The sequence below is a fragment of the Cupressus sempervirens genome, chromosome 3 (assembly GCF_028749045.1).
Source record: "Cupressus sempervirens isolate cs-2001-9-10 chromosome 3, ASM2874904v1, whole genome shotgun sequence".
NCBI classification, from domain to species: domain Eukaryota; kingdom Viridiplantae; phylum Streptophyta; class Pinopsida; order Cupressales; family Cupressaceae; genus Cupressus; species Cupressus sempervirens.
Genome location: NC_143120.1, coordinates 574427346 through 574442373, shown reverse-complemented (window position 1 = coordinate 574442373; position 15028 = coordinate 574427346). Strand labels below are relative to the sequence as shown.

At 38.8% G+C, this 15028-nt stretch overlaps 1 protein-coding gene across 1 annotated transcript in view; it reads left to right on the top strand.

The window, feature by feature from the left end:
- Positions 1-15028, top strand: part of LOC149567726 (tetratricopeptide repeat (TPR)-containing protein) — a 217655-nt gene that overhangs the window by 84395 nt on the left and 118232 nt on the right. Inside the window, exon 7 of the mRNA XM_089820990.1 lies at positions 11801-11922. Within this exon, the coding sequence (XP_089677116.1) occupies positions 11801-11922 (122 nt within the window). The remainder of the gene's footprint in view (positions 1-11800; positions 11923-15028) is intronic.

Sequence of the window (15028 nt, the reverse complement as noted above, 5' to 3'; positions counted from 1 at the left end):
TTTATCTCCTTTCATTGTCTCACTCAAGCATTACAAACAGCATTGAAATTCCTTATAAACTTCCTGTTGTTTAGCGTAGAGACAAAGATGAATGCATACAGACAATAGAACACGAACAGCAGTATTATATTCGCAATAGTAGATGAATGATTCCTGATTTACAATGATCCCAGACGGGATATAAATACTACTGCCGAACCTTCCCGAAGGAGTCCGTCGGCCACAATTATTCTATCCGTTACAAACTATTTACCGCCGGACCGTCGGCTACAGAAACACCGCCAGACCGTCGGCTACGGAAACACCGCTGGACCGTCGGCTACAGGAACACCGCCGGACCGTCGGCTACAGAAGCATCGCCTGACCGTCGGCTACAAGAACATCGCTGGACCGTCGGCTACAGAATGCAAAATACCGCCGGAACCATCCAGTCGACTAACACCATCCCCCCCAAAAAGAAAAGTCGTCTCCTGACGACTGACAAAATATCTTGATAGCCACCTGTGCTGCTTTCTTTGTTTTCAATTCCTCGGTACCCTAAGCCAAGTGTCGCTGCACTGCCTCCAACCGGATGATCAGCTCCTCCCGAGCTCTCTACGCATCCACCCAGACAGCCTCACAGCCAACACCTGCTCCCACTGCCTCTGGTACACAGAAAGTCCATGCCTGCAGCAACTTCAACTCTTCTCAGCTAGTCAGACTCCCACGACTGATATCCGCCACGACTGGGGGTCCAGGGGGCAACGCCCCTGGCGGGGTCCTGGGGCAGCGCCCCGGGCCGCCAAGACCAAATTAGCACTTCGAAACCTACACAAAAATGCACGGAACACACCATTTCTGTTATTATCTGCCAATTCTGCACTCTTGCTGGCAACCACGGATGTGTCCCCTTCCCTTTGGCATCATCTATCACTCATTCTGAACAACTTGATTTTGTCGTCGTTTTTTTTTTTTTTTTTTATTTCTTATTATAAGTACTGAACCTCTGACTCTGCATCACCCGCGGCCTTTTTTTCTTCCCGCGACCCATTCTTCTCCTACCCGCGGCCTTCTGCTGGTCAAATTCTTCACCAAATTCTTCAACATGCCCACCCAAACTGTCTGAGAGAAGATAAATCGCGGTTGTTTTAACTTTACCTTGCTACTGTCGTGGAAGTTTTCCGTCTGCGGATCTGCGGGGTTTTAAGTCCGCGGGGCCTTCCTTCCCGCGGGACTTTCTTCTCGCGGGACTTCTAGTCCGCGGGGCCCGCGGGACTCTTAGTCCGCGGGGCTTTCTTCCCGTGGGACTTCAAGTCCGCGGGGCTGTCAGGCTTTATTTTTTTTTTTTCCAATTTTTTTTTTTTTTTTTTTTTCAATTTTTTTTTTTTTTTTTTTTTTTTTTTTTAATATCAGAATACATTACTCAACAACAGTACCTCTGAGTGACGTCATCGCCAGGGAATGTTGTACTGACGACACGGAAGGATTCACCGCCGGGGAGTACTTCCTTACACGATATGATTTCAACTTAGATCCGTTAACTGGCTGAGTTATCTCTTGTCCGTCCAAGGTTGCTAATTTCATTGTCCCTGTGTCGCCAATTTCTCGGATTTGATATGGTCCAATCCATCGCACTTTGAGTTTGCCCGGCTTGATTTCGTTACGGCCATCATACTTCAGTACTAATTGTTCTGTTTGGAATCTGTTATGTCTCAGATGCTTGTCATGCCAGAGTTTGCGTCTATTCTGTGCTACTTCTGTTGCCCACTGTGCTTGCGGTCGTCGCACAATTGGATTATTTCCTTGCTGTCGGTGCCCTTCCACTAATTTTATGCTGCAGTGTGACCTTTTCTTTCCGCGCGGTCTATTCACCATGTACCGGACAGTGGAATCTTTCGTTTTTTTGTGTTGAGACTGTATGTTCTTCCCCTCAGCTTCAACCATGGCAATTTTTCCTTCTTCCACTTCCCTGCATTCCTCCGGACATTCATTTTCCTCCTTTTTCTCATCTTCGTCGACCCTTAGCATATTGCAACTCGGAAAGAGTTCGTAGTCTTCTATTTGCCAGTGGTAAAGGCCATTAACCGAGTCCAGGTCATCGTCATTCGATCCTCCGTCAAGTCTCAATACTCCTCCTTCATCCGGTTCCATTCTCCTCTGTCCTTCGTCATCACTTTCGCCTTCACTGTCAGAATCTGACAATGCTGCCTCCTCACCGACCATTTGCGTATGCAGGTCAATTATGAATCTTTTGCCTCCGCGCTCCATTGATAGGGTATTGCGTTTCCAATCATGTTTTACTTTTGCTTGCACCAACCAATCCCGTCCCAGAATAGCATCATAGCCTTTTCTTTTTAATGGAATGACTACAAAATCCAATAAAAATGGTTGCGTACCAATTGTTACCGGTTGCGCTTTCAGAATTCCCAACGGTTTGATTCCATGTTGGTCTGCCGTGAGCAACTGAAATGGAGGTGGCCACAACGTCGGTTTTCCCAACTTCTTCCAAGTATCCTCCGGTAAGACATTCACGCCGGACCCTCCGTCAACAATTGTCTCTGTCAAAACATTTCCCAAAATCTCCATCTCGACGACCGCTGGATGCCGTCCGGAGGTGAGTGCCAGCAGCATTGGATCTGTTGTCATTACTTCCCTACTATTCCTTCGTGTGTCCTCTGGTGCTTCCGAAAACGGTGTATGATTCAGAATAGCCGTCCGTAACTGGGGCATTGTGAGAAGGAGATCACTTATCTTGACCGGTATCTCCGTTTGTAAGATCTGTCGTACAATGCTTTGTTCTGCGAAGTTCTTTGCCAAGGTGCCTGTGATGTCCTTCAACTGAGATGTTTCCGCCGACGATGCCTTTGCAATGTCCGCCTGCACTTCCCCCACTTTTCTCTTTTCCTCCGCTTGCCTCCGTGTAATTGCCAGAACCTCCTCTACATCCGTGCCGACAGTGATCAAATTTACTCCAGCCTTTGGACACTTGGAATCTTCGTGATCGCCGGGTCCGCACCATCTGCATAATAATTTCGGTGTGTTTGCCACTGTACAATCTCGCGCAAAATGACCCCACAAATTACACGCTCGACATTGAACGATCGGCCGTCCGTTTGCATCATATTGGGTTCGACTTCGGCCTCCATTATTATTGTTATTATTCGCATTGTTGTTATTTTGCCCTCTGCTATTATTCCTATACCCTCCGGGTGTGGCACCATCAATGTTTGCATTTTCGTTATTGCCCGACGGGAAAGCCTGCTGCGTAAGAAGCACCTGCGGAGATCCTCTTGTCTTCATGTTAAAAGGACAGTCCTTTGTCGAATGGCCCATGATCTGACAGATGTCGCAGAATTGGTTCTTCGGGCACGATCCCTTAGTATGACCGTCGGTCTTACATTCCGTGCACCACAGTTCACTGCCTTTTGGCTCCTTCTGCATGTTTTTAAATTCCTTCATCATGCGAACCATATCCTTCTGTAGGGCACGAACCTTCTTGCTGCTGCCTTCGTCGTCGCTGCTATCATCTCCGGCAGGCTCGTCATCATCAGAATCAGAGGAGCTAGTTTTCTTCTTCTTTGTCTTCTGCTCACTTTCAAGGTCGAGGGCTCTGTTGTAAGCATCCACATATGATGACGGTGGCACAATTTTCATTTTCCTCCGCAACTTCGAGCGGAGGCCGTCCACAAACCACCTTTTCTGCAACCCATCCGCTGGCTTGCTTTCCATTTTGTTTATTAAGTCTTTCAATCTCCTGGCGTAGACACGGACAGTTTCGTGCTTCCCTTGCTTGGTATTGAAAATTTCCGCTACGATTTCATTATCATCCCGTAAGAGTTTAAATTCCGCCAAGAACTCCTTTTTAATGTTATCCCATGTATCCAGCTTCTGCGGATCCATATCCGAAAACCAATCAATCGCGACACCCCGTAGGGTTGCCGGAAAGTGCCTGGCCCATTCGTCGGCATCTGTGATTCCATTTGCCCGCCAGATCGTCTCACATGTTTTACAATGTTGGAGGGGGTCAGCTGTACCATCGCCTTCAAATTTTGGTAATTTTTCTTTGGGTCCCGCCATAACTCTGGAGGTCTGCACTCCTACAGTGGTCGGCACTCCCACACCGGCAGTCTGTACTCCCACACTGGAGGTGTCGACAGCTGCAACCCTTGGTGAAGACGGAGGATCCTCCGAAATTGTTTCCCGCGGAAGTCTATCCTGGACGAAGAGGTCACTCCACGCTCGTGCTCCGTCGGCACCGCGAGCCGTGCGAGTTGATGCTCTCCCGTCTGAATTTTCTTCCCTCGGCGAACACAATTTCAAGAACTCCTGCTGTGCTTCTTCCACCAATTCCACCCGCTGCCGAGTCTCCTCCAACAATTCCTCCGCACTTCGGTTTTCGTCGACAATCCTCTGAAATCTCCGTCGGCGTTCGGCTTGCTGTGCTAGAATTAAATTCGCTTGCGCAATACGGATTCCATCTTTTCCCTTCGCCTTATTTCGATCCTTGTTAAGCTGATTTGGCATTAATCTTCATTCCTCCCACCTTCCAGATTCATAAGGCAACGACGCCAAATGTTTAGCGTAGAGACAAAGATGAATGCATACAGACAATAGAACACGAACAGCAGTATTATATTCGCAATAGTAGATGAATGATTCCTGATTTACAATGATCCCAGACGGGATATAAATACTACTGCCGAACCTTCCCGAAGGAGTCCGTCGGCCACAATTATTCTATCCGTTACAAACTATTTACCGCCGGACCGTCAGCTACAGAAACACCGCCGGACCGTCGGCTACAGGAACACCGCCGGACCGTCGGCTACAGAAGCATCGCCTGACCGTCGGCTACAAGAACATCGCCGGACCGTCGGCTACAGAATGCAAAATACCGCCGGAACCATCCAGTCGGCTAACACCTGTAAAATCTAGCCAAACCATGAAATGATCTTACCTCACCCACATTCTTAGGTGTAGGCCATTCCAAAATTGCTTTAACCTTCTCAAGGACCATTCTTAAACCATCAGCTGAAATCACAAATCCCAAATACACAATCTCCTCTTACATTAAAGAACACTTCTTTTGATTAATCATTAACTTCTCTTCTTTCAATCTCTGCAATACTTGTCTAGCATGCTCAAGATGTTCTTCCTTAGTCTTACTGAATATTATAATATCATCCAAATAAACAATTACAAATTTACCCAAAAATCTGTGGAGGACTTCATTCATCAACCTCATTAAAGTACTAGGTGCATCAGTCAAACCAAAAGGCATTACCAACCATTCATACAAACCATCTTTTGTTTTGAAAACAGTCTTACCTTCTCTGATTTTGATCTGATGATAACCACTCTTCAAATCAATCTTGCTAAAATACTTTGCTCCACTCAAACAATTCATTATGTCATCCATCCTTGGCATAGGAAACTTATATTTCACTGTGATCTTGTTAATAGCTCTAGAATCAGTACACATTCTCCATTCTCCACTCTTATTAGGTGTTAATACAGTAGGTACAACACATGAACTCAAACTATCTCTGATCAAACCTTTCTACAACAAGTCATGTACTTGCTTGTTAAGTTCTTCATTTTTAGTAGGTGTTAATCTATATGGTGTTAATCTTTATTTGAAAAACTAGCTCTAGGAATTAGATCCATGCAATGACTTATACATCTTATTAGAGGTAAACCATCAGGTATATCCTCTGCAATAATATCTTTAGACTCATTCAACAAATTTGTAATTTCCATTAGCACTCAGTCAATACTACTAGTTTTTGCTGTAACTTGGTTACCACTAACTACTGTGACTTGGTTGCTACTGACTGGTACTCAGTTAACACTATTTTTTTGATAGTTGGTTGCTACTGACACAACTCGGTCTCCTAGGGATTATGGCAAAACAAATTCGTTTCTTCTTCATTTCCTTTTCAAATTGCTTTCCATTAACCATGCAAACTTTCACAGTAGTACAATTAACCTCATCTGGACTTTCAATCAAGGGCAGCAATATTTTCTTTCTCCCATTCACCCAAAGAGTATATTGATTCAATCTTCCATCATGTATAGCATATCTATCATATTGCCAAGGTCTACCCAACAGAATATGACAACAATCCATAGGCATAATATCACACAGAACTTCATCAAGATAATGTCCAATCTTGAACTTCACAATACATTGTTCACTTACCAATATCTGATGCTCATCTTTGATCCATGGAACATGGTAAGGTTTAGGATGCTCCAATCTCTGCAACTGCAACTTTGTAACCGATTCTTCTGATGCCAAATTTGTAGAACTTCCACCATCAATGATCACCTTGCAACATTTTCTAGCCATCTTGAAAAGACTTCTCCTTAGGATAGGTTCCTCATCACTTCCCTCCACACCATCAGTTTTTCTCGAGCCTCAGGTCCACTTGGTGAACCCTCAGTGTCTCCTTGAACCACAACATTTTTGTTATGTTGCCCACTTTCAGAGGATCTACACTCAAAGGATCTATGCTCTTCTTTACCACATCTGAAACCATTACAATGAAAACTACCTCTAGAATAATAATTACCTCTTTCTCGGTAAGAACAGTACCTCCTCTGTAAGAATCACCACCTTTCCACTCAGTCTTGCCTTTATCATCATTTTTCCATTAAGATTTGCCCTTATCTTGCATAGAATTGTCAGATCTGCCACCTTCTCCATAAGATCTACCTCTGCTTCTCTGGAATCTACCACCTCTACCTCTTTGTCTTTGTTCGTGCTTCTTTGTCAAGATCTCCTTAGCTTTCAAGGCATATTGATATGCTTCCTCCACACTTTCCAATTTCACAAAACTTATCTCATCTTGAATCCTAGATCTCAATCCATTTATGTATCTTGCAATTTTCTCAACACCATCATCCACATGTCCAGATTTGATGTCCAATCTATAGAATTCCTCAGTATACTCCTTCACAGTCATGTCTCTTTGTTTCAAATTTTGCATCTTTCTCAACAAGTTAACTTGGTAATCAGTAGGAAGAAACTTGTTCTTTACCTTATTCACCATTTTCGGCCAAGTCTTGATCTTCTCCTTTCCTCTCCTTTGCCTAGCACTTTGCAAATGCTCCCACCACAATAAGGCATGTCCTTTCAACCTAGTACCTGCAATTTTCACCTTCCTATTATTAAGAGTGTTTTCATACTCAAAGAACTTCTCTATTTCAGAGATCCAATCCAACACAACATTGGTATCCAATTTTCCATCATAAGGAAGAACTTCTACAACAGGCTTTGAATTTTCCCTAGATAATACTTTCAACAATCTTGCCTCATCTTGATCTTCTTCAGGTTCTGGATTAGGGTTTGGTGTTGCTGCTTCATCATCACTCACATCATCAAGATGCGCTCCTCTCCTCTAGGCTGTCTACACAACATCTAATCTGGCTGCATTTTGTTTCAATGTTTCCAATACGACATTGTCAGCATTTCCTCTACCTTGAACCATCTTTACAATCAGGTTCTTGCAAGATCGTAAGCCTCTGCAAGTTGTAGGTCAATCCGCAGATTTGCAACTCTACAACCAAATTCACTTAGGGTTCTACACGATCCAATCTACACAAGGATAAACCTCAGGCTCTGATACCATTTGATGCAAGGATGACATGTGATAACTAGGGCCAAAGGCACACCCAGCTATCCAAGCCACCTGCGAGAGTAAACACAGCGGAAAACAACACAAATAACAACAACCAAAAGAGATAGAAGAACCAAAATGCTTTATAAATTCATCAAATCATCAACATAGATACCAACTATAAGGCTTTCTAGGTTACGGCCAACATTACAATTCAGGTTTCCATCTTCAATGACAAACTTCGCATTCCAACTTTACTTCTGCTCTTGCTACTCTCCTATTCTACCCTAAGACTCTACCCAAGACCCCTTTAAATACTTGCATGGCCACAAGTCGACCTATTACAAATACCAACTTAATAAACCCATATGTTAAATGCAAACCAAGCCACAAGTCAGCTCTCAGCAAATACACATCACGAAATTAAATAAGCAAGGTCGGCCCAAACTGGAACCAGACAGACAATTCGGTCAAAGAAGACCCAAAACAATACTGGCACTCGGCAAGCTCGGCACATACATGAACTTGACAATCTACAAAGAACTCGGCAACCAAAGAGGACAACCAAAGAAAACTCGACAATCAAAGAGAACTTGGCAACCAAAGATAAGTCAGCAACTAAAGAGAACTCGACATCAACTGCGAACTCAACAAACATGCAGGATAGCAATGCAACCTAGGATGCTCCTGCATCAATCTCTCTTTTATAACCATTCTTGTGACACTTCTAGAAAATCACTTAAAAACCACTTTATATTTTAGAAAATCCTTTTTGATCAAAAAACTGATTTATTTCATTATTTCGACTCTACAGTCACATCATTATATAAATAAAAAATTAAAGTTGTCTTTTAATATGCTTTTTGGACAATCTTAAATTAATTATTCAACTCATTAGTTATCGCACTCACAGTATTGAGAGATGGAAAATGCAGACAGTCGAGAACTGAAGTCTGAGGGAATCCAACTTAAAACACTTTCCAAAATAGCATATTCTGCCAAGATGTTTGTAGTGCACTAGAAAATGACTAAATTGATCCCAAAAAGCATCAATGGACTTGATATGATCCCCAGAGTTCACTCCTAAAACCAAACTCCTAACTGATAAGGATCTCTTCCTCCAAGAAAGATGGAACTACCATGGATACAGGAAGGGCCAAAAATGGGGACATTTACGTTTGTACAGTTGCAAATGAGCTTCTTGCTGACAGACAAACAACTGCCATAAAAGAAAGAGCAGAAAGTAAGAATAGCGTGTTATGCAGCCTGGATAACACGTGCATTTCTCAATGGTTGGGACACCATGTTTGGGGGTTGGAATGGCAGAAATACATGCTTATTCCATCCGTCAGGACAAGATTAGGTCTGTCAGTAGAGCACAATCCATAGACATGGACTTCCTCAAGTAATACTGATGCTTTGACTAAATGCAACAAAAGGCTATTCAGATTGATCAGTTCACTTGTTCTTGCATATTACAAGTGTGTGCTTAAAACATGGAAATTTCAGAACAAGGTACAGAGATTCATTAGAGAATATTTCAAAGCTGTATCTTATTTGATATTGTTGTTCAGTCCTAAAATCACGAGGCAAATGTTTTGTTGGAAACTGGTACTGCGTTTGCAAAGACATATTTGTCTCAATCAACTTCCATCTTTCACAGGCCTGGATTCATGGGAACAAGTCAGATACTACATGTCGTAATGTCCATTGCTGGGACCGACCTTAATTTATCCTATATCTTAATTGGGTTTTGGATTGTAATGTCCCCTGATAGGAATAGTCATTCATTTGATTAGATTCAAGGTATCTGTACGAAGTACATGTTGTAATGTCGATTGCTGGGACATTACTTAATTTATCCTATATTTCATAATTGGGTTTTGGATTGTAATGACCCCATATAAGAATAGTCATTCATTTTATTAGATTCAAGGTATCTGTACAAAGTATTAACATCCATTACTATTCTAGTGCAAAGACGGAAGGAGTAGGGGTTATCCAATTTGCCTAGAAACCAATAATGGATTCTCTCAAAGTTTACAGGTCCAAGTCCATATCACAAAGGCTTACGGATGCTGACCCCTGCCCTCTCTTAGGATAAGATCAATTTGCTTGGATTTATGCAAGCCCCTCCTTGGTAACATTTCAGTCTTCCCTTCTTAGTAATAGGATTGAACATGTCTTCAATATATAAATAATTACTTGAAGGTTTAAGTATATTCATCAATGTTTTCCTTTCTGATTTTATATATATATATATATATATATATATATATGAATATATATTTATTGTATTATATATAATATATATTACTTCTATATATATAATTTCCCAGTCACATATCTTTGTGTATATATACAGAATAAAGTTGAACTATTGACAATATATAAGCTTACTGAATTTACCACATAAACATACAGCACATTTTTATTAGAGACTGGGTACTCCTCACTGTCAACGCTATGAGCATATTTAATATACTCATATTCTTAATGTTGATTTCCTTTTATATGTCTTTCTTATCATCCTATTCCATGATTCCTCAATGAGGTTCATATTCTCCATATATATATCCCTTTGATATAAATGGGAGGTTATGTCTCTGCCAACAGTCACAATTCTTGCAATGGTGGTTGTCCTTCGTAATTAACCAGGTTGCTCTTATTATCTCAGTTGACACCATATATCTAACATGTATTGTTCTTGACTATCAAGGTGCTAATATTATCAGTCTTAATAATGAGTTGACAATATCGTTAATGCTACAAAACATATTTGTAATCACTACTTTTAAGGATATTGGTTAGACTAGACTAAGTTTTGATTTCCTCCTTAATTGCCGTCTGAAGACTAAGGCAGCCTGCATATAATCAACCATTGACTATTCCCCATTTCTAATGCAACATACTCGGTATACTAATGAAATATTCACGGTATTGTGTACTATTATATTTTGCCAATAATCATTCGGCGTTTGGATGTTCAATTAGTTCTGCCCATTATATTTGATGATAATCTTCTTAATGGCAGTGATACTTCTCTTTTATTCCCTTTACGATATGAAAACTTATCTTATTCTGATCATTGGTGTTGTATTTTATTAAATATGGATCCAGTATATTAATGGCTACTTTAGATTTTGTACGTTGGTCTTCTTTTGATCCCTCAATTCATTTTGATATATTGATCTTAATTCTAATGCAGTTCTCCATTGCTTCCTTCACTAAGTAATTCTTAGAAATATATCTGATGCTTATTACCATTGTTCTTCTCTGTTTGGTAGTGACCGACAATTACCCTCAGTTTATATTGAGTTCTATATTCACCGTCTATCAATTCATTGATCAGTAGTATATTTATATGTTCAACATTAATTTAATAATGATATTATTAATTATTATATATATATATTTTCCTGAAACATTTATCTTATTGACCAATAAAACAATATACTCATGAATAAATATTCACTATATATAATTCATATTTACTAATCTTGATTAAATATTTTATAAAATTTTATTATTAGAGGGGGATATTGCACATGTTGAAATCAACCAACAGTCATGAAAGGTAGAATAACAAAGACTGAACCAAAAAATAGCAACGACTAAATTCCCATTCCTTAAATCAATGCAATACAAACTGCACAAAAGTGCTTATAAATTACACGAGGTGGTTTTACCACCATCTCAAGTTCTCAACCATCAAATTTACCCTTAGTTTATTAGGTTATGGTTACTGCTAATCCAGGAGGCATAGAAAGATCAGGGAAGGAGTTTATGAAATAAATAAAGCTCAATATATCTGATATAGGCTCTCATTTACAATCTTACATATCACCTTACATTTCTGCGCAAAACTTAGGAACTACGATGGCAAATACTGATAAAACCCATTGCATGTAATTATACTGGTTGACAGGATTTTGTGTTACAAAGTTGTTAGAGTAATAGTTTGAAACCTTTAGTCTTAAGCAGGCATGGAAGTAAAATATTAAATTTGACTCCAATTCATTGGGTCCTGTACTGGATGATCTTTTTTGGTTCCTGTATGTATCCTTTTGCTTTACCTGGAAGATATGAAAAATTCTTGTTTGTTTCTGGGTTTTCTTGTTAGGTGATTAATTGACCATTAGATATAAAAATCATCAGGTCCTTGAGTTGTTATGTTTAAAATGATTCCTTTTTGTCAGTGGCGATTTGGGGTATGCTGCACAATGTTTTCAGGCCTTACTAGGGAAAGACAAAAACCATCCAGGAGCTCTTCTCAACTACGGGGCTCTTCTTTTACGCCAGTATGGTTCAATTGTTGCAGGTATGGGAATCTAATGCCCGAAAGGTTATTTCTTTATCCCGATTGTTAAAACTATACAGAAGAATTGCTGTAAACATGTAACTATGACTCCCTCATATTTTTCATTTAATTGGAGACTTGATTTTTTACCTCAGTGAATTCTTTCCAATATTAAAATTTTGTTTTTTCAAAGGTTAGCATGGAAACTAATGGCATCATTGATGAACAATTTTATGCATGAACGAAATTTCATAACAAAGATGCAGGGTACCCTGTTGCTGACATTGGTTTCTTAGAAGGAACAATATTTTTGGAAACCACTCCTTAAATCATTTGCTGTTGCTTTTTCTTCTTCTTTTTATATTTAAGTGTTGCTTTTTCTTCTTTGATTGGCCCACACATGAAATATAAACAAGCATGTAACTTTGTCACAAATTGCAGTATAGAATGCTATATAATCTTTAATTTCACTATATTTTCGATCAAAAGAACAATTACCAAAAAACATTACAAGATGAATACAATCAGCTTTTTATCATATATTTCTAGGGGAAATATTTGTAGATTTTTTTATGTATATAATATTTGATTTTGTTTAGAAACTAATATTAGCAATCAAAGCTTATCAATCAGCTTTTATTTCCTGAATGTGATGCTTTTTTTTTACATGGGGGTGTCCCCGCAACCATTTATTATTAGTATATTAATCAGGGACAGTTTCAAAATGTATCAGATAAGAAATTTTAAATTTACAGTTTAGTTTTTGTAATGAATTTTGTGGATTCAATAGCATCGAAGTGTTCAATCACCAATGTTTTGGGTTATGTTTCAGTTGATGAAGCTATGGTTGCCTTTCCATGGATTGCTAACCATATCTGTGTGCAGTCCTGCATAAAAATGAATGAGCTTTATGACTATACAATAAAAACCACATTTCTTCTTGTAGGCTTGTTGTGTAGTTAATTTTCATCTAAATCGAACTTTTTATCATCCCAAAAAAGACTACTCTATAGGAGGGAGTAAGGTTTCACAATTTCTCACAATGAAAATTCTTAAATTGTTCTTAGTTACCTTTTTTAAACTTTAAGTATCTGAGCTGAATTGATAATATAATGCATATCATTATTTTCTCTATTTTTTAGATGTTAATTGAGCTACATTTTTATTTTTGAGACTTTGCGTCTCTATGGTAGACAAAACAAAAAAGGTTAGTTAATGCAATCATGTTTGGGGTTTGTCTCTTCAAATGTGTGGGTAGCGAGCTTCTCCTCTTTTGAACTGATTTATAAGAAGTTAATCTGTCCTAGAAGCATCAAACCTTGATTTTCCATGATCATATGTTCAGCTAAGTCTCAATTTAAATACTTAAGATTTCCCAAATGCAAGAGTAGGCTTGCACCATCTTTTCTAGAGGAATGGAGTTGTAACAAAATATGTTCTATGGGATATTTGATTTCAGCATAGTTACGAGTTTCAAAAAATTCAGTTCTTTTCCACATTCAAAGAAATTTTGAAATCGGGTTAAAATTTGAGAGATTGAAAGTGGATTGATTTTGGACGAATCCGTTAGGTCCAAAAACCCACATGTATTTGAATTTCATAACTATAGTTTTTACATGCACTCATCTTCTCATTATCCCCAAGAGAGCTTTTTTAACCAGATTGGATTTGTTCAACCAGACAACATTTGTGTCTTTAGGTGTGTGTATGTGTACATATACATATAATATGTATGACTATAGTAATATGTACACATATTGTATGTATATTATGCATACATACTTTAAATTCATATACATATACTATCCTCAAGAAGTGATCTTTTTCAACCTATATTACCAGTGTGGATTTGGGTTTCTGTATATATATCACACACACAAAACAAACATACATACATACATACATACATACACACACACACACACACATATATATATATATATATATATATCTTTGTGTGTGTGTGTATTACCTCAAGTTTTTTTGACGGAGATGGCTAGGGACAATGGGATGCTTTTTAGAGTCCCCAACTTGTGTGGGACTATTTTTGGGGTTGGCAAAGGGTGGCAAAGGGGACAATTATAATAAAAATTAGAGGAAATCAAATATGAATATGATAACATTGGTAATGCTTTCATGTATACATTTGGAACTTTAATACATAATATTTGTGTTAAATGGAGAGATCACATGAGACCCAAAGAAAAACAAATCAGCGAATGTCAAGACTTTATTCATATTTGCTATTATAATTCATAGTCAATATGCATGTGATGTTGAACTATAGCATGCAAGTTACAAACTTACAAACAATGCCCAGTCACTACATGTTTTTCTTTCAATTACAATATGAATTTTCAAACTGCAAAAAAAGGAAGTACGTTGCTGATCACACACACACACACACACACATCTTTGTGTGTGTGTGTATTACCTCAAGTTTTTTTGACGGAGATGGCTAGGGACAATGGGATGCTTTTTAGAGTCCCCAATTTGTGGGACCATTTTTTGGGGTTGGCAAAGGGTGGCAAAGGAGACAATTATATAAAAATTACAGGAAATCAAATATGAATATGATAACATTGGTAATGCTTTCATGTATACATTTAGAACCTTAATACATAATATTTGTGTTAAATAGAGAGATCACATGAGAACCAAAGAAAAACAAATTAGCGAATGTCAAAACTTTATTCATATTGCTTTCATAATTCATTGTCGATATGCATGTGATGTTGAAATATAGCATGCAAGTTGCAAACTTAAAAACAATGCCCAATCACTACATGTTTTCCTTTCAATTACAATATGAATTTTCAAAGTGCAAAAAAAGAAAGTACATTGCTGATCTATAGCACAACTCACAGATGGAAAATATCAAAAATCTTATTTTTTCATAAGTTCCACATCCAGACAATCATAGTTTTGGAGGTTTTTGGAGTGGAATTTGAGGTCAAAACTGTCATCAATCCCTTTGAACTGTTGCGAGCAGTAGCGTTCTAAGGGATTGAAACTAGATCTCATCGGACGAAGAGTTATGACTCTGTCAATTTCAACTAAAAAAAAAGATTTTTTTTGTTTTGAAAATTTTGACTTTGTTTGGTACTTGTCCACATACAAACTATTC